Source organism: Pantherophis guttatus, chromosome 11 (assembly GCF_059756535.1).
Source record: "Pantherophis guttatus breed Tessera chromosome 11, ASM5975653v1, whole genome shotgun sequence".
Lineage (NCBI taxonomy): Eukaryota > Metazoa > Chordata > Lepidosauria > Squamata > Colubridae > Pantherophis > Pantherophis guttatus.
In genome coordinates, this window is record NC_142073.1 from 20,673,702 (window position 1) to 20,701,458 (window position 27,757).

The 27,757-nt window shown below is 44.2% G+C and overlaps 1 protein-coding gene across 1 annotated transcript in view; it reads right to left on the bottom strand.

Moving 5' to 3' along the window:
- The window catches only part of NUP93 (nucleoporin 93), a 153,889-nt gene that overhangs the window by 116,692 nt on the left and 9,440 nt on the right, over nt 1–27,757 (bottom strand). The window contains exons 3-4 of the mRNA XM_034425464.3: nt 12,130–12,336; nt 8,629–8,746 (exon numbers count right to left, since the gene is read on the bottom strand). Coding sequence (XP_034281355.1) covers nt 8,629–8,746; nt 12,130–12,308 — 297 coding nt within the window. The 5' untranslated portion in view covers nt 12,309–12,336. The remainder of the gene's footprint in view (nt 1–8,628; nt 8,747–12,129; nt 12,337–27,757) is intronic.

The following is a 27,757-nucleotide window of genomic DNA, read 5'->3' on the forward strand; positions in this document are numbered from 1 at the left end:
TTCAGCTGCCTGCAATTATTGCAAGTTCGAATCTCCCCAGGCTCAAGGTTGACTCAGCCTTCCATCCTTTCTAAGGTAGGTAAATGGAGGACCCAGTTTGTGGGGGCAATAAGATGACTTTGTATAAAATATACAAAAGTATGAAGGCTATTGCTTAACGCATTGTAAGCCGCCCTGAGTCTCCGGAGAAGGGCGGCATATAAATCAAATTAAAAAAAAAAAAAAAAAGTGGAGATCTGGCTTGAAAAATCATTCTATGCCAGAAAATAGTAATTGTTGTCTTATCGAGAATGGGTCAGCATGCTGAAATGCCTTGCTCAGTTTTCTCCTTTTTTAAGAGAAGGACAAATCAGGGATCCTTCAACAATCAACAGATGGAGGGGCCCTGGAGTGGGAGTGATCAGGCAGGGGCTTCCAGCATGCTTCCGGAACATTTGCACAAGGCTGTGTGTTCTGTTCCTTACAAGGAATCTGAGAGCAAGGTTTTTACCACGATAAATATTGTGGTCCCTCTAAGGCAGGGGTCTCCAAACTTGGAAACTTTTAAGACTTGTGGACTTCAACTCCCAGAATTCCTCAGCCGGCCTGGTACCAAATTCATTTTTTGCAGGTATGTAGCCAACTCTGATATAATCAGATATCCGCTGATCACTTTATCCCTCTCCGTTGCTTGACATGATGATCTACAGATGATTCTAAAGCAAGCTGTGGTTTACTTGCTTGCTTGCTTGCTTGTAGATTGGTATAACATGTGAACGCAACCATACTTTGCAAACCAAGGCTCAACAGATTGTGAGACTCCAGGCAATAATGTATTTAATAAAACATATCTAAGAACAATGCATGAATCTCTGCTCACCGTTTTGTTTGAAAGCTAAGGCGTTTTTTTTCCCCCCCAGAAAAATATATTTCTCCTGAATGAGGATAAATAGAATGCTTGTTTAAAAGAATGCTTCATAATTCTGTCGTTCAGAGGTTCTTTCTGAGCAGCTGGAACAAGAGTGGTTTCCTTGCAAATTTAACCACAGAGAAATAACCCCCAAATGCGTGGATCGGGGTATCCAATTTTACATAACGCCGTTAAGACCTGTCATCTTTTTGGCAACAACTAAATTACAGATTTCAAAGTAGAAAAGATTGCTGATTGGTTGTCTCATTTAGGCAGCTCCAGAAAATATCTCTTGTTCTTATCTATTATTAAAGATACGTTCACATTTACGGGATGCCTCATCGGGAATTCTAAGGAAGATGAAGTGGGAATGGTTTCCAGTACAGATTAATACCCCCAAATTTAGCAGCAATAACAGTGCGTAATCAAATTAACTGAGTGCCTTTGAACGATGGTGCTGGAGAAGACTCCCTTGGACTGCAAGGCGATCCAACCGGTCAGTCCTAGAGAAGATCAACCCCGACTGCTCTTTAGAAGGCCAGATCCTGAAGATGAAACTCAAATGCTTTGGCCACCCAATGAGAAGGAAGGACTCCCTGGAGAAGAGCCTAATAATGCTGGGAACGATGGAGGGCAAAAGAAGAAGGGGACGGCAGAGAAGGAGGATACTGCAAAATCTCCATTCACTCCCCACTCCTGGGGGAAGGATACTGCAAAATCCCCATTCCCTCCCCACTCCTGGGGGGAAGGATATTGCAAAATCTCCATTCACTCCCCACTCCTGGGGGAAGGATACTGCAAAATCCCCATTCCCTCCCCACTCCTGGGGGAAGGATATTGCAAAATCCCCATTCCCACCCCACTCCTGGGGGAAGGATACTGCAAAATCCCCATTCCCACCCCACTCCTGGGGAAAGGATACTGCAAAATCCCCATTCCCTCCCCACTCCTGGGGGAAGGATACTGCAAAATCCCCATTCCCTCCCCACTCCTGGGGGGAAGGATATTGCAAAATCTCCATTCCCTCCCCACTCCTGGGGGAAGGATATTGCAAAATCCCCATTCCCACCCCACTCCTGGGGGAAGGATACTGCAAAATCCCCATTCCCACCCCACTCCTGGGGAAAGGATACTGCAAAATCCCCATTCCCTCCCCACTCCTGGGGGAAGGATACTGCAAAATCCCCATTCCCTCCCCACTCCTGGGGGGAAGGATATTGCAAAATCTCCATTCCCTCCCCACTCCTGGGGGGAAGGATATTGCAAAATCCCCATTCCCACCCCACTCCAGGGCAAGGATACTGCAAAATCCCCATTCCCTCCTCACTCTGGGACCAGCCAGAGGTGGTATTTGCCGGTTCTCTGAACTACTCAAAATATCCGCTACCGGTTCTCCAGAACCTGTCACAACCTGCTGGATTTCGCCCCTGTTTCACACTACAAATCCCATGGTTCCGGGGGTAGCTCTAGACTTCATCCGGTAGTTGGGACTAAGCATCCTAGTAATAGCCAGATCAGGTGTATAACCGGGGCACGTACTACGAAGCTGCCCCAGGGCAATCGGCACAAAGTGATGGAAGAGCCTTTTAGCCTAGCCCGGAGCTAGTTGCTATCAAAACATCTTGTACCAATCCACCGGAGCAAAATGGATCTCAGATGTAACGCACACAAAAAAAATACTTAATGTACTCCCTTTAGCTGGGGCATGGAACCCAAAGCAAGCAAAAACCAATTACTGTGGAAAGGCTAAGAGATAATATGCAGCCAACAACTGCAGTATTTTTCTTCATTAATCATGACTGCATTCTTCCTCATTAACGCTGGAGATCCAGAAGCATCAGGAGAAGAAGGAGGAGCAAGCAAGATGCTTAAAATCTCAAATATGAACAAAAAAAACTTGTTTTTCTTATACCATTGTTTTTGTTTAGGAAGCCTTTGAAAGAGAATTCAAAGCACTCAAAAACTGGAATCTCTCTGGGGAAAAAAAAGAACATTGGTTCGATTTGCATTATCATGGGTTCTCTACATTATGAGAATGTAGAGAATTAAAACTTAAAAAAAGGGCAGGTGTACAAGTAAGTCCTCAACTGTTCGTTTAGTGACAGTTCAAAGTTACCACGGCACTGAAAAATGTGACTTGTGACCGTTTTTCACACTTATGGCCGTTTCAACCTCCCCACGGTCACACGATCAAAATCCCAATGCTTGGCAACTGACTCGTATTTATGACCGCTGCTGTGTCGGAAGGTCGCTTTTGCGACCTTCCGACAAGCAAAATCAATGGGGAAGCCAAACTCACTTAACAACCGGGTGACTAACTTACCAACTGCAGTGATTCGCTTAATGACTGTGGCAAGAAAGGTCGTAAAATGGGGCAAAGCTCCCTTAAGAAACGTCTCGCTTAAGAACAGAAATTTTGGGTTCAACTGTGGCGTAAGTCAAGGACTACCTGTATACATTGTGGACTCAACTTGCAGTGATTCGCTTAGCAAGGGTGGCAAAGGAAGATCATACAGTGGGGCAAAACTCATTGAACAAATGTCTCATTTAACAGATATGTAGTCGCAAGTCGAGGACTACCTGTACTGTACAAAATAATACAGGTAGTCCCTCAATGTATGATCACAGTAGAGCTCAAAATTTCTGTGGCGAAGTGAGACAGTTGCTAAGTGAACTCTGCCCCGTTGTACGACCTTTCTTTGGCACCGTTGTTAAGTGAATCGCTGCAGTTTTCAGGTTAGTAACGCGGTTGTTGAGTGAATCTGGCTTCCCCGTTCATTTTGCTTGTCAAAAGCTCATCACATGACCGCAGGACACTGCAGCTGTCATAAACATGTCATTTGCCAAGGGCCTTTAATTCTGATCATGTGACCATGGGGATGTTGCCATGGCCATTAAATGTGGGGAAAAAAGCCGTTTTCAGTGCCGTCATAACTGACAAAAGCCGTCAATGGAAAAAGCCCAATTCACATAACAACCGTCCTACTATGAATTGCAGTGTCTCAAGCCTGAATTTGATTCACTTAACAACACTGTCAAAAAGGTCGTAAAATGAGGCACAACTCACTTAACGATTGTCTTGCTTAGCGATGGAAATTTTGGGCTCTATTGCGGTCCTCAGTGAAAGACTAACTAAACAGATTAACAGAGTTGGAAGGGTGATCTAGCCCAGGAGGGAGAGCGGGGGGGGGGGTTGTGGCGCGTGCATGTGCCCACAGCCATAATTCTATATGCCCCACCCCCGCGCATCTGACCCCCCCTCCCCGCACTCCTGGCACACGATAGCCCGGTAGGCCCGTGTTTTGTTGTTGTTGTTGTTGTTGTTGTTGTTGTTGTTGTTTTATATGCCCCCCTTCTCCGGAGACTCAGGGCGGCTTACAAGGCGTTAAGCAATAGCCGTCATACTTTTGTATATTTATACAAAGTCAGCTTATTGCCCCCACAAACCGGGTCCTCATTTTACCTACCTCGGAAGGATGGAAGGCTGAGTCGACCTTGAGCCTGGTGAGAATTGAACTCGCAGTAATTGCAGGCAGCTGGAAGCTAAATACTACCTTTAACAGTAGCATTAGTCTGCTGCGCCACTCAGGTTTTTCTTTCTCACCTGACTCCAGGGCCTCTCTAGGAGTCTGGGGCGGGCCAAAACCGCCTTCCCCACTCCACCCCACCCCAGCCCCCCCAGGCCCTGTGGAAATAGGAAACAGCCTGTTTCCCTACTTCTGGTGGGCCCAGAAGACCTGAAAATTAGCTGGCCGGCGCTCACATGCGCACCAGAGCTGAGCTCACGTGCCCACTGATATGGCTACACGTGCCACAGCTATAGGTTCGCCATCATGGCCCTATACCCGTAATGGCGAACCTATGGCACGGGTGCCACAGGTGGCACGCGGAGCCGTATCTGTGGGCATGCAAGTGTTGCCCTAGCTCAGCTCCAGCACGCATGCGCACGCCGGCCACCTGATTTTCGGCCCTTCTGGGCCCACCGGAAATCAGGAAAGAGGCTGTTTCCAGCCTCCAGAGGGCCTTCGGAGGGATGGGGAAGGCAGTTTTCACCCTCCCCTGGCTCCTAGAAAGCCTCTGGAGCCTGGGGAGGGTGAAAAACCGGCCTACCAGGCCCAGCGTGCCAAAAGCGGGGGGAGTGCAGGGAGGGGGGTCACACATGTGTGGGGAGACAGGGCGCATTGAATTATGGTTGTGGGCACACACGTGCACACACACCCCGCGCTCCCCCCACTTTTGGCACGCGACGGCAAAAAAGGTTAGCCATCACTGCCCTATACCATTTCTGAACCTATAATATCATTCTTCACCAAATCGCACCAGCGTCCTTAAGAATTTTAAAAAGGATGAAGGGTTTGGTGCCAGCTTTTTTGTAAGCATTTCTGCCTGGGAGGGGGGGAAAAAAAAAAAAGCCAGAATTAAGCTGTGAGGGGTGGAAGAGGGAACATCTAAAGGGCACTGAGGAGAGAGAGTGGAAACCAATCTGGTCTTCTGAAATAAATGAAATAAGTTGCCGTAGCAGCCATTTTATGAGAGGATGCTACATATGCTCACAAAACCCTCCCAAAGGATCTCTCAGAAACGCCCATCCTTTAAAAGTCACTATTAAGGATAAAGAAGAAACGGAATATTTTTTTTTTTTTTTTTTTGATATGGGATGTATTTTATCAATGGCTAGGCAACAGAAACAGAAGTTAGAAAAGAGGAGGCATAAAAAGAGGAAATGTCAATGTGGAGTAGTTGTTAAAGAAGATAACCTTGAGTATTATTATTATATTATCAATATTATTGTGATGAATACTATAACACGTATGTGGATTATGACTGTTTAAAAACAACTAGACCCAGATCACACAGTGTTTGATGGAAATCGAATGTTATATAAATAAAATAAATAAAACATGGGGGAAAAAAGAAAATAAAGAAATCCCCATCCTTATGCTTACTTAGAAAACCTCCGCAGAGTCTTCCTTGCAACTGCCCCAGAAGTCTGTCCGTTGAGGATGGGATGAATCCCTGATCTGATATAATAAGGCATTATTCTCTTTTTTTTTTCCAAACATAACGGGAATCGCTCACCCCCAGGCCCGGAATCAATTACAAGATCCGAAGGGAGACATCTCCGCGTTATTTTCCTCTTATTCTATCAATCACCTAAGTGTTATTACTACTAAATAATTCACAAAATTAAGACGTCAATTGGCACGGCCCCTTCATCAGCACTACAATCTAAAGCTTTAAAAAGGCGTTTCGGAGAAAAAGACGGCCCCGCTAATTATTACAACAGCAAGGAGGTTGAAAGAACAGCTAGGCATTGTTTGCGGGTTCAAATTCTTGTTCCAATAGCAAAAATACACAAATTGCCGCCTGCAAAGCTGAAAGTTCAGGTTCTCAGAACCCACCAAAAATTTTGTCAGTTCCTTAGAATGTAGAAACTCTAAATTTTACTGGTAAACAGGTGTTTGAACCTTGTATATATGGCCTATAGCCGTGATGGCGAACCTATGGCACGCATGCCCAAAGCGGCACACGGAACTATGTCACCTGGCACGCATGGTGTCGCCCGTTCTTCTTCCGGGTTTCGGGCGGGCATGCGCGCGCGATGATCAGATGACCTTTTTGCATGCGGCAGTGCCAGAAACTACAATAGCTAGTCTTCCATTTTTCTGCGTGAGCATGCACGCCAGCCAGCTGATCATCATGTGCACATGCGCGCCAGAAACCCGGAAGAGAAGCTCGCTGAAACCGGAAGTTCAGTAGCTGAAACCGGAAGTTCAGTAGCTGAAACCGGAAGTTCGTTTTCAGGCTCGTGCATGCACCCTGGGCAGCTCCTTTTCCGGTTTGTGGCTCAGACGCATGCAGGCGTGCGAGCTCCCTTTTCGGCACTCGATGCCGAAAAGGTTCGCCATCATTGGCCTATAGGTTAATCAATCAATCAATCAATAATAATAATCATGTGGAAACTCTAAATGCGACTGAAGGTGAAATAATTAAATGCATCGGGAAAAATATACAGACTTAAAACAGTTCGCTTAGTGACCATTTGAAGTTACAAGGGCACTGAAAAAAAGTGGCTTAGGACTGTTTTTCAACTTACGACCGTTGCAGCATCCTCATGGGTCACATGATCATATTTCAGACGCTTAATGACTGACTCATATTTATGACAGTGGCAATGTCCTGGAGTTACACGATTCCCTTTTGTGACCTTCTGACAAGCCCGATTCACTTAACCACCATGTTAGTTAGTTAGTTAGTTAGTTAGTTAGTTAGTTAGTTAGTTAGTTAGTTAGTTAGTTAGTTAGTGGTTCAATTTATATGCCACCCTTCTCCGGAGACTCAGGGCGGCTTACAATGCGTTAAGCAACAGCCTTCATACTTTTGTATATACCTGCTTAGTAGGGCTTTCGGGCCCCCCTAAGCGGTGTTTTTTTTTTATACAAAGTCAGTTTATTGCCCCCACAATCCGGGTCCTCATTTTACCTACCTTGAAAGGACGGAAGGCTGAGTCGACCTTGAGCCTGGTGAGATTTGAACTTGCAGTAACTGCAGATAGCTGGTGTTACTTAAAGCACTTAACAGTGCTTTAGTCTGCTGCGCCACCAAGCCTCAATTACCTTAAGAACTGCGGTGATTCACTTAACAACTGTGGCGAGAAAAGTCGTAAAATGGGGCAAAGCTCACTTAACGAATGACTCGGTTAGCAACAAAAAAAACAAAAACCTGGGGCTCAACTGGGATCATAAGTCGAGGACTATCTGTAATGCAATTGTACTGATATTTAAAAACAAGGATGCGCGCTACTGATATGTAGAAAAACAAAAAAATAAACAAGGATGCCCGGGATATGATACCACTCGTCCTCCATTACAAGATGAAAGGATACCAACTGATAAAAACAACCTACCATTATACAGCACTGAGACAGACAGAAAGGAGGGAGAAAAAAAATCAGAATCAGCAAAGCAAGGAACGTAATTTTACAAGCAGAACAGGTTGCGGTTTAATCACACTGAAAATTCAGTCTCTTGAAATACTCAGATTTTACGCTAAAGTTTAGGAACCCCGATTGCCACAGCGGAACAAAGAAACATAAGGTACTGCCTTAGACCAAGTTAAATCAATCGTCCAACAGGTTCAGGGGGGACGGGGTCTTTGCACCATACAAATAACACCCACCCACCCACCCAATAACTTGTAGATTACAAAGCACAAGAGCCAGTGGCTTGAACGGCAGCAGAATTCTGATTGCAACCCAGTAAATTCTGGCAGAATTCTGGGATCAAACTCAGATTGTATTATACGGAAATGTGCAGTTTATTACTGAGTTAAAGCCCTCCCCCTTAAAGATTCAGCTAAAGGAAACCCAAAAAGTAAACAGGGAATCGTCTACCCTCTATAAATCGAGATTACTGCAGTATTGTCCTTCAAATATAACACCAGCTTTTTCAGTAAATAAACAAGCCAAGGTATAGAAGTCTTTCAACAGTGCCTCCGCCGAAAACAATGACATGCACAAAGAGAACGCCAGTAACGGAAACATCGAAGCACTTAAGCATTCAATGCAGAAGGCAAGCTTCTACTCTTTGAGCAAATAAGGGCCTTTCTCCCCATTCCTGGCAGCCTTTCGCCAAACGAGAAAATGTGCATGTTTACTAGGGCATAGAAACATAAAGCATTGCAAGATACACGCGCTTCTTCAATTAAGTGAACATACGTTTGTCACGTATGGCCCTGACCTGTATATCTGTGTCTTTTACAGGCTCTAGCGGTTCGAATGTTGTCGCAGCGCTCAAGCTTTCCAAGCGCTGAGATATGTGGGATATATCGAGCCCTCTGGATCCAAGGAGAACTGATCTGGAAGACAGATTTTAAAAAAAAGAGAGGATGAAAGGCACAGAGAGAATAAAACAAGGCAACAGAGTCATTTCTTCCCAAAGCAAAATTTAAATCCGGAGGCCTGATTAGCATAAGGCAAGTAGCCCTTGACTTACAAACATTCGAAGTGGTAATGGCATTGAAAAGTGTGACATGACCGGTCCTCGCATTTATGACCGCTGCAGCATCCCCAGGGTCACATTTATTTATTTATTTATTTATTTAATTTATATACCGCCCTATTCCCGAAGGACGGTGAACAGCCAAACAGTAAAAAACATAGATACAAAATTTAAAAACAAAGTAAAATCGAATTAAACAAATTTGGCCCAAACATATTAAAACCCCAATTATTTAAAAACCAATTAAAATTTGCGTAATTTAAAAAGAGGGAAAAGATTAGGCCAGGCCCGCCTGGTGGAATAAAAAGGTCTTAAGAGCGCGGCGGAAGGTGCGCAGATCCGGGATCCTCCGTATCTCCGGGGGGAGCTCGTTCCAGATAGTAGGTGCCCCCACAGAGAAGCACATGATAGCAATAGCAATAGCACTTAAGACTTATATACCTCTTCATAGTGCTTTTACAGCCCTCTCTAAGCAGTTTACAGAGTCAGCCTGTTGCCCCCCAACAATCTGACTCCTCGTTTTACCGACCTCGGAAGGATGGAAGGCTGAGTCAACCTTGAGCCGGTGAGATTCGATCTGCTGAACTGCAGCTAGCAGTCAGCTGAAGTAGCCTGCAGTGCTGCACTCTAACCACTGGGCCACCTCAGCTCTCTACGCTTAGACTTCTATACCGCTTCACAGTGTTTTCCAGCCCTCTCTAAGCGGTTTACAGAGTCAGCCTTTTGCCTCCAACAATCTGGGTCCACATTTTACCCACCTCGGAAGGATGGAAGGCTGAGTCCACCTTGGGCCTGGTGAGATTCGAACTGTCAAATTGCAGGCAGCCGGCAGGCAGCAGAAGTAGCCTGCAGTACTGCACTCTAACCACTGTGCCACCGAGGCTCTTATGATCAAAATTGGGGCACGTATATTTAGGACAGCTGCAGCATCCCGGGGTCATGCGATCATATATGCAACCGTAGTTCCCAGCCAGCTTCCAACAAGCACAATCAATCGAGTGAAGTCGGAGTCACTTAACAACTGGATGTATCATTTAACAACAGTAGCGATTCACTTAACAACCTTGGCAAAAAGGTGGTACAATTGGGTGTGACTCACTTAACAACCGCCTGGCTTAGCAACCAAAACTCTGTCCCCAATTGTGGCCATAAGTAGAAAAACTATCTGCACTATAGTTTTTGATCTCGGAACTTCTACAAACCGTGGATTGAAATAAACATTTCAATAAACAACTTTTGCTTGCAGGACCATCAAGCCACAAAACCCTCAGTTGAGGAGAACAAGTGTTGATAAGACTTCTAAAATATTTTTCAACATCTGCTGATTGACAGCCTGCACATGTTCCCAAAAACGTGACCACATTTGAGTCTGACACAACATGCCTGCCAATGTTTCAACAGCCATCTCTCTTTTTTTCTTTTTTTTTTTTGGCATTTTTCTTCTACTGATTCTCATTCGGTCTGATGAAAGAAAATCTGCTTTAGAAATTATTTCAATCAGGAGAGAAATTTCCAAGAAATTCCCCGGAGGGAAATTCGTTGCTCTTTCGCCAATGAATGCCAACCAGGCAAAAAGGATATAAACTGAGATAAATAGTGAGGAATGATGTAGAAGAGAGAGTTGGGGACGACAGGGAAAAAAATAAAAGTTGAACACAGCAGAAATGGTACACAGCAGTGGTGGGTTGCTCCCGGTTCACACCGGTTCGGAAGAACCGGTAGTAAAAATTTGTAGTAGTTCCGAGAACTGTTAATAACATTGGCTGGCCACGCCCCCGAACAGGTCCCACCCACCTCATCAGAGGCTTTCTTTTTTTTTTACTTTTAAAAGCATTTTTTCTACAACCTCTTCCTCCGAAAAAATGCTTTTAAAAGTAAAAAAAAAGCCTCTGATGATCGTGCGGCTCAACTGGGATCGTCAGAGGCTTTTCAAAGCATTTTTTCTACAACCTCTTCGAAGAGGTGGTTAAAAAAAATGCTTTGAAAAGCCTCTGATGATCTCAGCTGCGTTGCCTGATCAGCAGAGGCTTTTCAAAGCATTATTTTCTGCAATTTCTTAAGGTTGTAGAAAAAATGCTTTTAAAAGAAAAAGGAAAAAAATCTTGGCCACGCCCACCCAGCTACATTACCCCCCCAGCAAGCCACGCCCACAAAATAAGCCACGCCCACAGAACTGGTAGTAAAAAAATTTAGAACCCACCCCTGGTACACAGGTAGTCCTCGAGTTACGATCACAATTGAGCCCAAAATCTATACTGCGAAGTTTGTTTGTTTGTTACATGAGTTTCCCATTTTACAACCTTCTTGCACAGTTAAGTGAACCATTACACTTGTTAAGTTAGTAACACGGTTGTTAAGTGAATCTGGCTTCCCCACTGACTTTGCTCGTCGGACGGTCGCAAAAGGGGATCATGTGACCCTGGGACACTGCGACTTGTCATAAATATGAACCAGCTGTCAAGCGTCTGAAGTTTAAATCACATGACCATGGGAATGCTGCAACGGTCATAAGTGTGAAAAACAGTCATAAGTCACTTTTTTCAGTGCTGCTCTAACTTTGAATAGTCACTAAATGAACTAGAATAGAATAACAGAGTTGGAAGTGATCTTGGAGGTCTTCTAGTCCAACCCCCTGCTTAGGCAGGAAACCCTACACCACTTCAGACAAATGGTTATCCAACATCTTCTTAAAAACTTAAAAACTACAAGTGTTGGAGCATTCACAACTTCTGGAGGCAAGTTGTTCCACTGATTAATTGTTGTCTTACTTTCCTACAAAGAGCCCAAGAGCCGTTGCTGCTCTTTTAAGCTTTCTGGGAGGGGCCAATCATCTCCTGGCCTTACTCCAGAGTCGTCCTTTTTGCTTTAGCTGCTCCTGCCTTCTGGCAGCTCTTCTCATACCTGCACTTGGAACAGGCTCCTCCTGTTCCTCTGCCTCTCTACTGTCAGCCTCTGGAGGCTCCGAAGTCCGCACATCACTCCCTGATGGCCCTGGCCCCATCTCTGCCTCCGACGCAGAGCCCTCGTCCGGGCCTTCCCCTGACTCCAGGACTGGCCCATTGTCATCCCCAGCCTCCTCACTGTCTGACTCCGCTGCCAGCTCCGCAGGCTGCTGGTGGACCACAACACTTAGCACCCCATGGGTCGGTTTGACACCCCTGTCCTAGACCCTTCCCCAGGCTTTGCTCTCCACCACCCTAGCAGCCACCGACAGAGGTTTTAAGCAACCCGGGGACTTACGCCTTGACGTCTGCTGTTTCTTGTGAAGTGCGGGTCAGGGTCCGGGACCGCAAGCGCTCCCCTGCCTGTTGGATCTCCTGGAGATTGCGTTCGACGTGAGGAAGCTCCGCGATACCTTCTGTCTCGGCTGCCAGCTGCTCTGCCTGCTGCAGCAGCTCGCCAAACCCTTCTGCATCCATCTGCAGGCCTGGATGCGATGCGGAATGCCTAGAGAGGCAAGCAGGAAGAATAGAAGTTATAATCAAGTCAAGTCAGACTGATCTACTCCACCTTTTCTGATTGCAGGTAGTCCCCGATTCATGACAATTGGGACCAGAGTTTCCACTGCCAACTAAGCAAGGGAAATGTTGTGCCCAATCTTATGATCTTTCCCCCCATAGTTGTCATAGCTCATCCCTACTCCTTCTCTTCATTAGGCTAGATCAGCGGTCGGCAAACTCATTAGTCAACAGAGCCAAATACCAATAGTACAACGATTGAAATTTCTTTTGAGCAGGGTGGATAAAAATCAATGATTTTTTTAAAAAAATCAGATTTTTTTGATTTAAATCGGATTTTTTTGATTTAAATCGAATTTATTTTAATAAAAAACTTTGGGGGTAAAAATCTATCGTAAGATAGTTTTCTATTTAAGATACATCAATAATTTAGTTTATTCAGCATGAAATGGAGCTTAGTTATGTAGCATGAGGCTGTATATTCTGCAACCCTGGGACTATCGGTGAGTCAACAGCGGGTCAAAGGAGTAGCAGAGATGACAGTGGCTCTTTAAAAATTATGATTTAAATCGAGTTGATTTAAATCAAGCCTTTTTACTAGTGATTTAAATCATGATTTAAACTGTGATTTAAATCAACTCGATTTAAATCAAATCCACCCTGCTTCTGAGAGCCAAATTTTTTAAACTTAAACTATACAGGTAGGTACATTGTTATTAACTGAATTAGTTCTTTTTAACTACAATTAAAAAGTAGGGGAATGGGGATGCAACACGCAGAGGGCCAAGTCCGCTCCCGTTCATCTCCCCACATTTGTTTACCCGTCCCAGAGAGCTCGGGCTAAGCCTCCCTCCGACCCAGCCGCCTTCCTTGCTGGCGTCGCTCCTGAGCGAACTCTTCTGTCCTCGGCTGTTGCAAAGAAGTGGCAGCTCTGGGTGCGCCACGCCCGCTTCGTTCTCTTTGAGAACGGCTTTGCACCTTGTTTGCAAAGCAGCTCTCAAAGTGAAAGAAGCGGGCATGGCTCACCCAGAGCTGCCGTTTCTTTGCAACAGCCGAGGACTTCTTCCGCTTGGAGCTCCAGTCACAGTATGGTCACTGCCGCCATCTTCGTGCATGCACAGTTTTCTTCTCACCGGCTGAAAGACTTTTCAGACTTTTCGGTATTTTGTGGAAGAGCCACACTCAAGGGGCTAAAGAGCCGCATGTGGCTCGCGAGCCATGGTTTGCCGACCACTGGGCTAGATATAACTAATTTCCCTGTTTTTATATGGTTTAGCCAATATCCCCCCAGCTTGGTATCGTTTGCAAATTTGATGTGCTCCCCTTCTATCCCTTCATCTAGACCAGTGGTGGCGAACCTGTGGCACGCGTGCCAGAGGTGGCACACAGAGCCCTCTCTGTGGGCACGTGCGCTGTCACCCCAGCTCTGTTTCGGGTCTCTGCCTCACATGCGTGCCTGCCTCCCGCCGGCCAGCTGGTCTTTGGGTCTCTGCCGCACATGCATGGGGCGCGGCATATGTGCCGATGCCTTGCAGTTTGGGCGGGGCACGGCCGCATGCTTGGGGTGTGCGTGCAAGTGCAGGGCAGATGTGCGCATTATGGGCACTTGTTGCCTAAAAGGTTCGCCATCACTGATCTAAACCAGGGGTCAGTAACCCACGGCTCTGGAGCCACATGTGGCTCTTTCATCCCTCTGCTGCGGCTCCCTATCACTCAAAATATGCGTCACAATTGCCAATGTGCGACACCCATCGACGCGCAAATTATTAAGCTTTTCAATCCCCGGTAGGCCAAACATGGATAAATCCAAGAAAAGAAAAGTTTCAGAAGAAAACAGAATGTTTAATTCAACTATATATGCTAGTTTTGTGGCCCCTCAGGAAATAGTCAGGTACAGGAAGAGTTTTGTGGCTCCCAGTGTTTTCTTTTCTGTGGGAAACGGTCCAAATGGCTGAGTGTTTAAGGTTGCCGACCCCTGATCTAGACTATTTAGAAAGATGTTGAAGAGCACTGAGCCCAAGGCAGAACTTTCTAGTATCCCACTGCATGCTTCCCTCCCTCGACTTATGACCACAATGGAGCCCAAAATTGGGGCTAAGCGAGATAGTTGTTCACTAAATTTTGCCCCATTTTATGATCTTTCTTGTTACAGCTCTTAAGGGAATCACTGCAGTTGTTAAGTTAGTAACACGGTTGTTAAGTGAATCCCGCTTCCCCACTGTCAGACGGTCGCAAAAGGTGATCGCGTAATTCTGGGACACTGCAACTGGCATAATTATGAATCAGTTGCCAAGCTGATCCAAATTTTGATCATGTGCCCATGGGGACATTGCGACGGTCATAAGTGTGAAAAACAGTCACATGTCACTTTTTTCCAGTGATGTTGTAACTTTGAGTGGTCGCTAAATGAACTGTTGTAAGTTGAGGACTACCTGTACATGCTGGGTGCAGTGAATTCATTTGTGGTGGTACTGTCTATCCTACACTATTCTACCTATCTTACCAAGAAGTAGGCTATGGTCTACTCCGAGGCTGTCAAACTCCCGGCCATTCAATGAATGAATGAATGAATGAATGAATGAATGAATGTCAAGTTGATTACTACCTATCAACTACTTAGATCACGGCTGTCAAACACCCGGCCCATGGGCCAGATGAGTCACGTGCTGGCCACAGCCACGCCCGGTTTAGCAAAGGGGGAAAAAAGTCCCGATGCGTCACGTGATGACGCCATGAGTTTGACATCCCTCGTCTACTCTATCAAATTCCTTACTGAAATCAAAGTATACCATATCCACAGCATTTCCTTGATCCGCTAATTTAGTCCCTTTATTGTCAAAGAAGGCAATAAGGTTCGCCTGGCATGATCTGCTTTTAACACACCCATGCTGTATCACCCGGAAACAGAATAGAAACGATGGAGACCAGATTCACCAATCAAATTATCTGCCAGGCTGCAAAGAATTTTATCTACACGTCTGCTTGCTGGCATGCAGCCATACTTTAATGAATGGCACTCACAGAAACCTAGCGCCAATGAAGGATCAATGGAAGGATAACTACGAGCTAAATAATGGAACTGTTCAGGTCTGGATGCAAAGATAAAGCCGCCTTATTATGCTTTTTTGAAATTTAGGGTAAGTACTGTGCAAGTTTCAGACGTGCACCCATAAACCACTTGCCACTGAAGATAAAAGAAAAACAGTTTTGTATTTAAATCTTTAATTTTCCCCAAAATATCCAAAATACCGTGTTTCCCCGAAAATAAGACCTGGTCTGATATTAATTTTTGCTCCAAAAGACGCATTAGGGCTTATTTTTCTGGTTAGGTCTTATTTTGGGGGAAATATGGTGCTAAACGTATCCATTGGCTGACAATCTTAACTGGGGCTTATTTCGGGGGATAGGGTTTATATTACGAGCATCCTGAAAAAATCATGCTAGGATTTATTTTCCGGTTAGGTCTTATTTTTGGGGAAATACACTACTAAATGCACCTATCTGGCTAACAATCTTAACTGGGGCTTATTTTGGGGGTAGGGTTTATATTACGAGCATCCTGAAGAAATCATGCTAGAATTTATTTTCCAATTGGGTCCTATTTTCGGGGAAACAGAGTAGCAATAGAGCTTATAAGACTTATGTATGCTCCATAGTATATAAGCAATATACAAATATATTAAATACATTAAACAAGAGCAAACTAGGATATAGCAGCATGACATAAAACAGTACAAATTCAAGAATCAACCAAGATTAAAGGCCAGCATGGCATAATATAATACACGGTCCTGCCTCTCTTTTTTTAGTGCCGACATCTAGGGGCTATTGAGTTTGCTCTACATACATGAGGGGATGTGATAGGATTGGCAGATTTTTCATACAGGTAGTCCTTGACTTACAATCATTCGTTTACTGACTGTTCCAAGTTACAACAGCATTGAAAAATGTGACTTATGACTGTTTGTCACACTTACGACCACTGCAGCTTCCCTGTGAACAAAATTCGGACACTTGATGACTGGCATATATGACAGTGGAATGTCGTGGGGTGGGGTGGAGTGGTATGGATTAGAATCTAGAAGGGACCTTGGAGGTCTTCTAGTCCAACCCCTGCTTGAACGGAAGACCCTCTACGAGTGGTGAAATGTAAAATCTGTTACTACCGATTCTGTGGGCGTGGCTTGGTGGGGGGGTAATATGACTGGGTGGGCGTGACCAACTTTTTTTTTTTACTTTTACTTTTAAAAGCATTTTTTCTACAACCTCTTTGGCTGAAGAGGTTGTAGAAAAAATGCTTTTAAAAGCCTCTGATGATCCCAGCTGAGCCGCGCGATCATCAGAGGCTTTTTTTTTTACTTTTAAAAGCATTTTTTCAGCCGAAGAAAAAATGTTTTTAAAAGTAAAAAAAAAAAAAAGCCTCTGATGATTCTGCAGCTCAGCTGGGCATGGAGGGGGGGGGCAGGGATTTTTGCTACCGGTTCTCCGAACCACCCGCCGCCATTGCTACCGGATCGGGCGATCCGGTCCGAACCAGGAGCATTTCACCCCTGCCCTCTACCATTTCAGATAAATGATTGTCCAGTCTCTTTTTGAAAGCCTCCAGTGATGGAGCATCCAAAACTTCTGAAGGCAAGTTGTCCCATTGGTTAATTGTTCTCACCGTTAGGAAATTTCTCCTAGGGCTAAGGTTGCTTCTCTCCTTGGTTAGTTTCCATCCATTGTTTCTCATCTTGCCTTTTGGTGCTTTGGAGAATAATGTGACCCCCTCTTCTTTGTGGCAGCCCCTCAAATACTGGAACACTGCTATCGTGTCCCCCCTAATTCTTTTCTTTAGACTAGCCAAACCTCTTCTGACAAGCAAAGTCAATGGGAAAGACAGATTCACTTCACTAACTTAATCATGGCAGCGATTCCCTTAACAGCTGTGGCGAAAAAAATGTCATAAAATGGACCTTAGACCCGCTTTAACAGCTGTCTGCTTAATAACAGAAATTGTGGTCGCAAGTTGAGGACTATCTGTATTTTACCTTTAGGCATCCAAGCCTGATCCAGAAAGATTTCATTTCTAAAACTCCAAACCTCACTTAAAAGCGAGTTCGGCTATGCTTGAAATTCTTAGCGATATTTGAGGAAAGACAAAAAAGTTTGGCCAGAAAATTTAGTAATCCAATCACAATTTCTTCTAGAAAATCCACCAGGGGGTTTCCAATTCCAATATTAACACTTTTCACATCTATTCCTGCGTAGGAGTCGCTTCAAACTACTCTCAGGGAAGAAGCCGCTGTGCCAAAACAAGCAGCAATCTGCTAAGTGCTTTAAAAGCCAAATTTACGAGGCTTTTATTTTCACCAAGCCAGCCTCAGCGCATCCCCCCCCCCCCCGCCCGCTGTCTTCTCCGGCGATGCTTTATTGTCATGTGAAGTTGGGTCTAATTTGACAATCTTGAAGAATATTCCCAAGGCGTTTCAGCCAGCCTCTCTCTCTCTCCTCCATTGTGTTACGGAAAACATTTCACGATTAGATTGGGAACCGCGCAAGCATATTTGACAAGTCAGACAAGGTGGTAAGCGGTGGGTATAAAACTCCCGTTTACCAACAACATTCCTTCGCGTCCAAAAAAAAAAAAAAACGACCAAGGGGTGGGGAATGACTGTGGTGGAATCTGGCAGCTGAGCTGCAGGGAAGAAACCAAGAAGGGATCCTCCCTAAATCTTCACAGTATTTATCTGACAGTTACGCAGAGTGTGCTTTAGTCTGGCAAGATTCCGGTCTCTGGATAAACGGCAAGAAAGAAACTTCTCCGAGCAGTTCATTTGGTGTTGTTCTTTGTTTTCTGGTGCCTATTTAATTTAAATGTAGGGACAATGTAGGGATCTTTTTCTGCATACCAAGCAGGGTGGATTTGATTTAAATCGAGTTGATTTAAATCGAGTTGGTTTAAATCACAATTTAAATCATGATTTAAATCACTAGTAAAAAGGCTTGATTTAAATCAACTCGATTTAAATCATCATTTTTAAAGAGCAACTGTCATCTCTGCTACTCCTTTGACCCGCTGTTGACTCACCGATAGTCCCAATGTTGCAGAATATACAGCCTCATGCTACATAACTAAGCTCCATTTCATGCTGAATAAACTAAATTATTTATGTATCTTAAATAGAAAACTATCTTACGATAGATTTTTACCCCAAAAGTTTTTTATTAAAATAAATTCGATAAAAATCAAAAAAATCCGATTTAAATCAAAAAAATCTGATTTTTTTGATTTTTTTTTTTTTAAAATCATTGATTTTTATCCACCCTGATACCAAGTCTGACTTCTGCATTCTCAAAGTCTGATGTGCACTTCTTGGTTTACAACAGACAATTCAAAGTTACGATGGCACCAGGGGTGGGTTCTAAATTTTTTTTACTACTGGTTCTGTGGACGTGGCTTATTTTGTGGGCGTGGCATGATGGTCATGTGACAATTCTTTAGGATTTAGCAGAGGTACTGGTCTACCAGGCTTTTAACTGCTTGCAGAGCTGTACCGGTCTACTCATTTGTTTTTGGAGGCACCAGTCTACCACCAAACTGCCTTTTTACCACTGATCAGCTGTAGGGTGGCCCTTTGAAGGCTCACGGCAAGAGTTTAAACAATTTTTTTTCTTCTAGCCGATCAGCTGGGACTCAGGAGGCAGCAATAGATTGGGGGTGGGGCCAAATAAAAGATAAGAATAACGCAGGTGGTGGGGGGCGGGGGGGCAGAACCGGTTCGGTGACGTCATATCATCACCGCTACCGGCTCAGCGAAACCAGGCCAAACCGGGAGGAACCCACCACTGGACGGCACTGAAAAAGATGACTTATGATCGTTTTTTTCACACTTATAACCATTGCAGCATCCCACATGGTCACCTAATCAAAATGTGGACGTTGGGCAACTGATTCATATTTATGACAGTGTCCAGGGATCATGAGACCCCTCCCTTTTGCGCCCTTCCAACAAGCAAAGTCAACGGGGAAGCCAGATTCACTTAACAACTGTGTTACTAGCTTAACAACTGCAGGGATTCACTTAACGACCGAGGCAAGAAAGGTTGTAAAATGGGGCAAAACTCGTTTAACAACTGTCTCACTTAGCAGTAGAAATTTTGGTCTCAATTGCAGTCCTGAGTCAAGGACGACCTGTACTGATTATTACTTTTTTTAAGCAAATAATGTTTAGGTAAACGTTAGCATGGAACTGTCCATAAATATATTTGTATCTCAAACTCAAAAGAGGATTTTCTTCAGCTTTCCACCCCAGATTTGAATAGCGTGGATATGTGGCCAGGAGCATAGAAGCCCAAAGCTCATTAAGCTACAGAAATGGTCGAAAAGTCATCTGCTAAAGATAATGGATATTACCACAATAAATGTAAAATCAGCTCTATATCTTTGGGTAGCATGGCCCTTTCCTGGCAGCCAGGGACTCTACAGAAATCTGCCATCTGCTTATTGGATGCTGTACACAGAACATAGGATAATAAGAGTCAGAAGGGACCTTGGAGGTCTTCTAGTCCAACCCCTGTTCGAACGGAAGACCTTTCCACCATTTCAGATAAATGATTGTCCAGTCTCTTTTGGAAAGCCTCCAGTGATGGAGCATCCACAACTTCTGAAGGCAAGTTGTCCCATTGGTTAATTGTTCTCACCGTTAGGAAATTTCTCCTAGGGCTAAGGTTGCTTCTCTCCTTGGTTAGTTTCCATCCATTGTTTCTCATCTTGCCTTTTGGTGCTTTGGAGAATAATGTGACCCCCTCTTCTTTGTGGCAGGACCTCAAATACTGGAACACTGCTATCGTGTCCCCCCTAATTCTTTTCTTTAGACTAGCCAAACCTCTTGCGACCTTCTGACAAGCAAAGTCAATGGGAAAGACAGATTCACTTCACTAACTTAATCACGGCAGCAATTCACTTAACAGCTGTGGCGAAAAAAATGTCATAAAATGGACCTTAGACCCGCTTTAACAGCTGTCTGCTTAATAACAGAAATTGTGGTCGCAAGTTGAGGACTATCTGTATTTTACCTTTAGGCATCCAAGTCTGATCCAGAAAGATTTCATTTCTAAAACTCCAAACCTCACTTAAAAGCGAGTTCGGCTATGCTTGAAATTCTTAGCGATCATGTCACCCTTAATTTTTCTTTTCTTTAGACTAGCCCAGAGGTCTGCAACCTTAAACACTCAAAGAGCCATTTGGACCCATTTCCCACAGAAAAAAAAACACCGGAAGCCACAAAACCCTTCCCGTGCCTGACTATTTCTTGAGCGGCCACAAAACTAGCATATGTAGTTTATTTATTTTATTGGATTTCTATACCGCCCTTCTCCCGAAGGACTCAGGACGGTGAACAGCCACAAAATAAAAACACATAAATACAAAAATTTAAAATAGAATAAAAACGAATTAAATAATTTGGCTGAAACAAATTTAAAATACCCAATAATTTAAAAACAAATTAAAATTTACATTTAAAAGGGGAGGAGATTTAGGTTGATTTTAGGTTAGATTTTAGTTGAATTAAACGTTCTGTTTTCTTCTGAAACTTTTCTTTTCTTGGATTTATCCATGATTGGCCTACCGGGGGTCGAAAAGCTCAATAAATCACATGCCGGCGGGTGTTGCACATTGGCAGTTGTGACGCATATTTTGAATGTCAGGGAGCCGCAGCAGAGGGGTGAAAGAGCGACATGCGGCTCCAGAGCCGCAGGTTGCTGACCCCTGGACTAGCCAAATCTTTTGCAACCTTCTGAGAAGTAAAGTCAATGGGAAGCCAAATTCACTTAACAATCACGTCACTAACTTAATAACGGCAGCAATTCACTTAACAATTGCGGCAAGAAATGTCAAAAAATGGGAGCAAAACCCGCTTAACAACTCTCTGCTTAATAAAAAGAAATTTTGGTTATAAGTGGAGGACTATCTGTATTTTACCTTTAGGCATCCAGGTCTGATCCAGAAAGATCAGAAATGTTGCAAACTATTTGGTTTCCCTTTCCAAAGCTCCAAACCTCACTTAAAAACTAGTTCAGCTATGCTTGAAATTCTTACGATATTTGAAGAAAGACTGGCAGACAAGACGTTAAGTAATTCAATCACAATTTCTTCTAGAAAATCCACCAGGGGATTCACACACACCCCATCTTTGTAGGAGCCCCTCAAATATTGGAAGACTGCTATCATGGCAAGTTGTTCCGCTGATTAATTGTTCTAACTGTCAGGAAATTTCTCCTTAGTTCTAAGTTGCTTCTCTCCTTGATTAGTTTCCACCCGTTGCTTCTTGTCCTGCCCTCAGGTGCTTTGGAGAATAGCTTGACTCCCTCTTCTTTGTGACAACCCCTGAGATATTGGAACACTGTTATCATGTCTCCCCTAGCCCTGATTCTCATTAAACTAGACCCGTGATGGTGAACCTATGGCACGAGTGCCACAGGTGACAGACGGAGTCATATCTGTGGGCACGTGAACATTGCCCTAGGTCAGCTCCAGTGCGCATGCGTGCACCGGCCAGCTGATTTTTGGGCCTTCCGGGCCACCAGAAATCGGGAAACGGGCTGTTTCCAGCCTCCAGAGGGCCTCCGGGGGAAGGGAGGCCATTTTCGTTCTCCCCAGGCTCCAAGAAAGCCTCTGGAACCTGGGGAGGGCAAGAAACGGCCCTACCTGGCCCACTGGGCCATCACGTGCCAAAAGTGGGGGGGAGAATGTGGGGGTGGGTTTGCACACATATGCACGGGGAGGTCGGGGCGCATTGACTTATGGGTGTGGGCACGCGCATGTATGAACCCCCCACACTCCCCCCGCTTTTGGCACGTGACAGCAAAAAGGTTAGCCATTGCTGAACTAGACGTACCCAGTTCCCGTAACCGTTCTTCGTATGTTTTAGCTTCCAGCCCCCTAATCATTTTTGTCGCTTTTCTCTGCATCCTTTCCAGAATCCCAACATCTTTTTCACATTGTGGTGAACAGAACTGGATGCCGAATTCCAAAGTGTAGTCTCACTAAGTCTTCGTCAAGGGGTACTTTACAAAGTACCCTTTCGAACTTCACAGAAACGTACGCGGCCTCTGTTACGCAAACGAACAGCCCTCTGTTCTCCACGATAGGTTATTTTTGCCAAGGGGAAGGCCAAAACGTACGTATTCCCTTCCCAGAAATGTCACGCAGACATCCAACTGCAAAGATCAGGCCGGCGCCAAGTAATGGGAGATCGCATGAATCTTCCCCTCAACGCAAACCAGCATCCTTGGAAGCATTAACCACCGGCAGCCTTCGATAAGCCAATAAACAGCATGTGCTACGGGAGACAGAAAGCCAGGGAGGGGAGCCCAGCCATGGAGAAAAAGCATTTTTATGCCCTGCAATGCAGTAGTAAGGCTCGGCCTCTCGGTGCAAGCTTGTTTCCCTCCTCTGGCAAAGAGCAACAGCCTCTGCTGGCAGACAGCGTCCAAAGCAGTCGTATTCTCGCTCCGATAAGGTTGCGCCTGCCAATTTCGGAAGCAGCAGTGCGTCTGTCTGTGACTGCGAGAACGGCAGATGCTGGTTTGATCCGATTCAACTCTCTTTTATTTTATTTTTATTTTATTTTTTTTCATTCACTGCCACCACGCTGGAACAACAGCGGCTCCACAGCAGCAAACTTCACATAGAGCGAGAGAGCGAGAGAGAGATGACAAAGGACAACAAAGAAGGCAGAGCACAGCGAAAACACTTTTCGGGGTTTTCGTTTCTGCCAGGGCACTCGCTCGCTCGCTTTTTTTAAAAAGGCGGCCCTGGGGAAGTGGCTGCAAATCGGCCAAATTAGAGTGGAAGCTGGAACGATCAAGCCAGCAAAATGTCAGAGAGGATTCAGGGGAAGTTGGGAGATGCAGAATGGCTGCGACTCAGGCTGCCTGCACACTTATCCAACCGCAGGTAGACTCGACGTGCAACGGTTTTGTTTAGTCACCGTGTGCATTCCCGTGAAGTTCTAAAGTGGTACTTTGCAAAGTACCGCTTTGCAGAGCCTTAGTAAGGCCAAGCTTGGAACAGAGGTAGTCCTCGACATACGACCACCATGGAGCCCAGAATTTAGGTGGCTAAGTGAGAAATTTGTAAGGGTGATTTTTGCCCCGTTTTACGACTTTTTTTTGGCACGTTAAGTGGATCGCTGCAGTTATTAAATTAGTCATATGGTTGTTAAGTGAACCTGGCTTCCCCATTGACTTGGGTTGGCAGAAGGTTGCGAAAATGTGACCCTGGACCCTGCAACCAGGAGTGAAATGTAAAATTTGTTACTACCGATTCTGTGGGCGTGGCTTGGTGTGTGTGTGGGGGGGGGCGGTAATGTGACTGGGTGGGCGTGGCCAACTTTTTTTTTTTTTAACTTTTCAAAGCATTTTTTCTAATGCTTTGAAAAGCCTCTGCTGATCAGGCAACTCAGCTGGGATCGTCAGAGACTTTTCAAAGCATTTTTTTTTTTACCACCTCTTCGGCCAAGAGGTTGCAGAAAAAAATGCTTTTAAAAGGCTCTGACGATCCCAGCTGAGCCGCGCGATCATCAGAGGCTTTTTTTTTTTTTACTTCTGAAAGCATTTTTTTCGGCCAAAGAGGTTGTAGAAAAAATGCTTTTAAAAATTAAAAAAAAAAGCCTCTGATGATTGCGCGGCTCAGCTGGGCATGGGGGGGGCAGGGATTTTTGCTACTGGTTCTCTGAACCACCCGCCGCCATCGCTACTGGATCAGGCGATCCGGTCCGAACCGGGAGCATTTTACCCCTGACTGCAACCGTCATAAATGCGAGTCGGTTGTCAAGCATCCGACTGTAAATCATGCTAAAGTGTGAAAAATGGTCATAAGTTACTTTTTTCAGTGCCGTTGTAACTTCAAACGGTCATTAAGCGAACTGTTGTAAGTCGAGGACTACCTGTACAAGTGATCAAAATTCCAACGTTTGGCAACTGACTCATATTTATGACGGTTGCAATGTCCCAGGGTCATGTGATCACCTTTTGCAACTTTCCGGAAAGCAAAGTTAATGGGGAAGCCAGATTCACTTAAGGACCAGGTTACTAACTGAAGAACTGCAGTGATTCACTTAATAACCGTGGCAAAAAAAGGTTGTAAAAGGGGGGCAAAAAATCACTTAAGAAATGTTTTGCTTAGCGACAGAAGCTAACAATAACAATAACAATAACAATGGCGGGATAATAAACAATAAACAAACAGAAATAAATTAAAAATTATTTTTTATTATGGGCTTTTAATCATAAAAATAACCCGTCAAATTTGTACCCTGCCCAACTTGCAATGCTGTGAGACTTACAAAATAAAGATAAAAGCTGGCAAACGCAATGTTGTAAGTGTTTTAACAGTGGATTATCATGATATTGTATACCATTTTGGGTCAACAATATATTAGTTGGCACATAAGTGTAACAAATGAGCAAATTGCAGGAGATTTAATTCAAGCACTAAATTGGGATAGGGTACATTGAACTAATTTTATTTTTAAAAAAAAATGCATTGTGCTGCTAGCAAACAGGGTCAGTTCCATAAATACACAAATATAAATTAACCCAAAGGCTCACCGAGTTCTGAGCTGGAGTCAAGATTTTTTAAAAAGTGTTCTAGCAGAGAATGATTTAAGGAGTGGGTCAGTGCTGGCTTCCCCCATATGTCTGTTTAATTGACTATCCTTCTTCTAGCTTTATTGAGCCTATCTAAAAGCTTTCTATCAGCGTAGGTTATTATTTTGTTGTCTGCTGAAAAGTAGCAGAAAATTACGTTGTCACTATTTGGTTCTTCGTAACCAAATTTCAGCCCAATCATCTTGAGCAGCCTGAAAAGGCAGAATTAATCACTTTTGATGCAAATTAGTATTTTAGGATGACCCCCCTGCCCTCAGATATACTTGAAAGCAAAATCAAACTGGACAAAGCAATGCAATCAACCATCCTCAGAACATTTTATGCTACATCCTACAATTATCCCACCTTCTGCTTTATTTGTAGAATGGACACATGATTCGGGAGACAAAAGTAATAAAATTAAATTGTTAGTATAAATCAAATGAAAAACCTGATTGCGGTCATTAACCAGCACACGGAAATCGGTGTGGCAAATATTCAAAACTAAATTGATAGCGTCGGGGTAGTTAGGAAGGATACATGAGGAAGAAAAAAAAGGGATTAGGTTACTTATAAATAAAAATTTGGTTTGGAGATTGCTTGCTTCCAAACTACATCGATCTCATATTTTAAGATAACGGAGTTCATAACTGTGTATAACTCAAAATACATATATTTAAACTTTTTCATAGATTAGTTCAGGAGGGATGCACAAGCTACTTCTCACATACATTCTGAAGTCAGAATCCCGAGACCCGATATTATTTTCCAGCTTTGCAACATCACTCCAAATATAAATTACAGGGAAACAATGGTGAAAGAAAGGTATATCTTGATTTGATGCTTGCAAGCACCAGTTTTGTCATGTGAGAAATAAAATGCTGGTCTAAGATGGCTTTTGATCTGATCCAGTAGGACTGTTATTACGTGGAGGGGGGGAAAGGGCTGTACCACATTTTGAACTGATTCTTTGATGTTAGGATAACATATTATCTTTCATGAGGCTAAACAATAAACCTGTGAATGGATTGGTGAGCATATTCCTAGAACTGCATAGAATAGAATTACAACTAGCTAAGATTGGATTGGATTGGATTGGATTGGATTGGATTGGATTGGATTGGGATGGGATGGGTAGGGTAGGGTAGGGTAGGGTAGGGTAGGGTAGGGTAGGGTAGGGTAGGGTAGGGTAGGGTAGGGTAGGGTAGGGTAGAATAGAATAGAATAGAATAGAATAGAATAGAATAGAATAGAATAGAATAGAATAGAATAGAATAGAATAGAATAGAATAGAATAGAATAACAGAGTTGGGAGAGTCCTTGTAGAGCATCTAGTCTAGGAGTCGGCAACCCACGCTCTGGAGCCGCATGTGGCTCTTTCAGCCCTCTGCTGCGGCTCCCCGTGACTCAAAATATGCGTCACAACCGCCAATGTGTGACACCCACCAGCACATGATTTATTGAGCTTTTCGACCTCCAGTAGGCCAAACATGGATAAATCCAAGAAAAATTTCAGAAGAAAACAGAACATTTAACCCAACTACATATGCTAGTTTTATGGCCGCTCAGGAAATAGTCAGGCATGGGAAGGGTTTTGTGGCTCCCGGTGTTTTCTTTTCTGTGGGAAACGGGTCCAAATGGCTCTTTGAGTGTTTAAGGTTGCAGACCCCTGATCTAGTCCAACCCCCACTCCCCAAACAGGAGACCCTACACTTTACAGATATTAGATGTGAGTGTGAAGAAGACGACACATTGAACAGGAGCTGCCCAAATCAATGCAAACTCATTCAAGGCAACTGATCTAGCAAAGTCGCTGGAAGAAACGGAACAGAATATAGAATATTAAGGTGGGAAGGGTTACCCACAGCAGGAACTCCTATATCATTCTAGACTAATGACTGTCCAGTCTCTTCTTAAAAACCTCCAGTGACGCAGCACCCATAACTTCTGGAAGAAAGCCATTTTACTGAGTAAATTGTTCTCTCTGTCAGGAAATTTCTCCTTAGTTTTAGGCTGGAGCTCTCTTTGATCATCTTCCACCCCTTACTTCTTGCCCTGCCCTCAAGTGCTCTGGAGAATAGATCAAATCTTTCTTCTCTGTGACTGCCCCTCATATACTGGAAGATTGCTATCATCTCACCCCTGGTCCTTCTCTTTGTTAGACATACCTAGTTCCCTTAAACCAGGGGTCGGCAACTTTAAACACTGAGGCATTTGGACCCATTTCCCACAGAAAAAAAAACACCGGGAGCCACAAAACTCTTCCTGTACCTGACTATTTCCTGAGCGGCCACAAGACTAGCCTATGTAGTTGAATTAAACGTTCTGTTTTCTTCTGAAACTTTTCTTTTCTTGGATTTATCCATGGTTGGCCTACCGGGGGTTGAAAAGCTCAATAAATTGTGCGTCGATGGGTGCCGCACATTGGCAGTTGTGATGCATATTTTGAGTGAGAGGGAGCTGCAGCAGAGGGATGAAAGAGCCACATGCGGCTCCAGAGCCGCAGGTTGCTGACCCCAGCCTTAAAAGTTCCTCATACGATTTAGGCTCCAGACCCCTTATCTTTGTTGTTTTTCTTCTCTGCACTCTTTCTAGAGTCTCAGCATTTTTATTTTTGTACTGTGGTGATCAGAATTGGATGCAGTATTGGTTTCCACCAATGCGTGGTGGAAACAAAAGGCTGGAACATAAGGTAAGGAATTGATCTGGAGATCAGCTACCTGGGCGTATGCAGCCTATGAGTTTCCAACCTGTAAAAATGGGAATGCTATTAC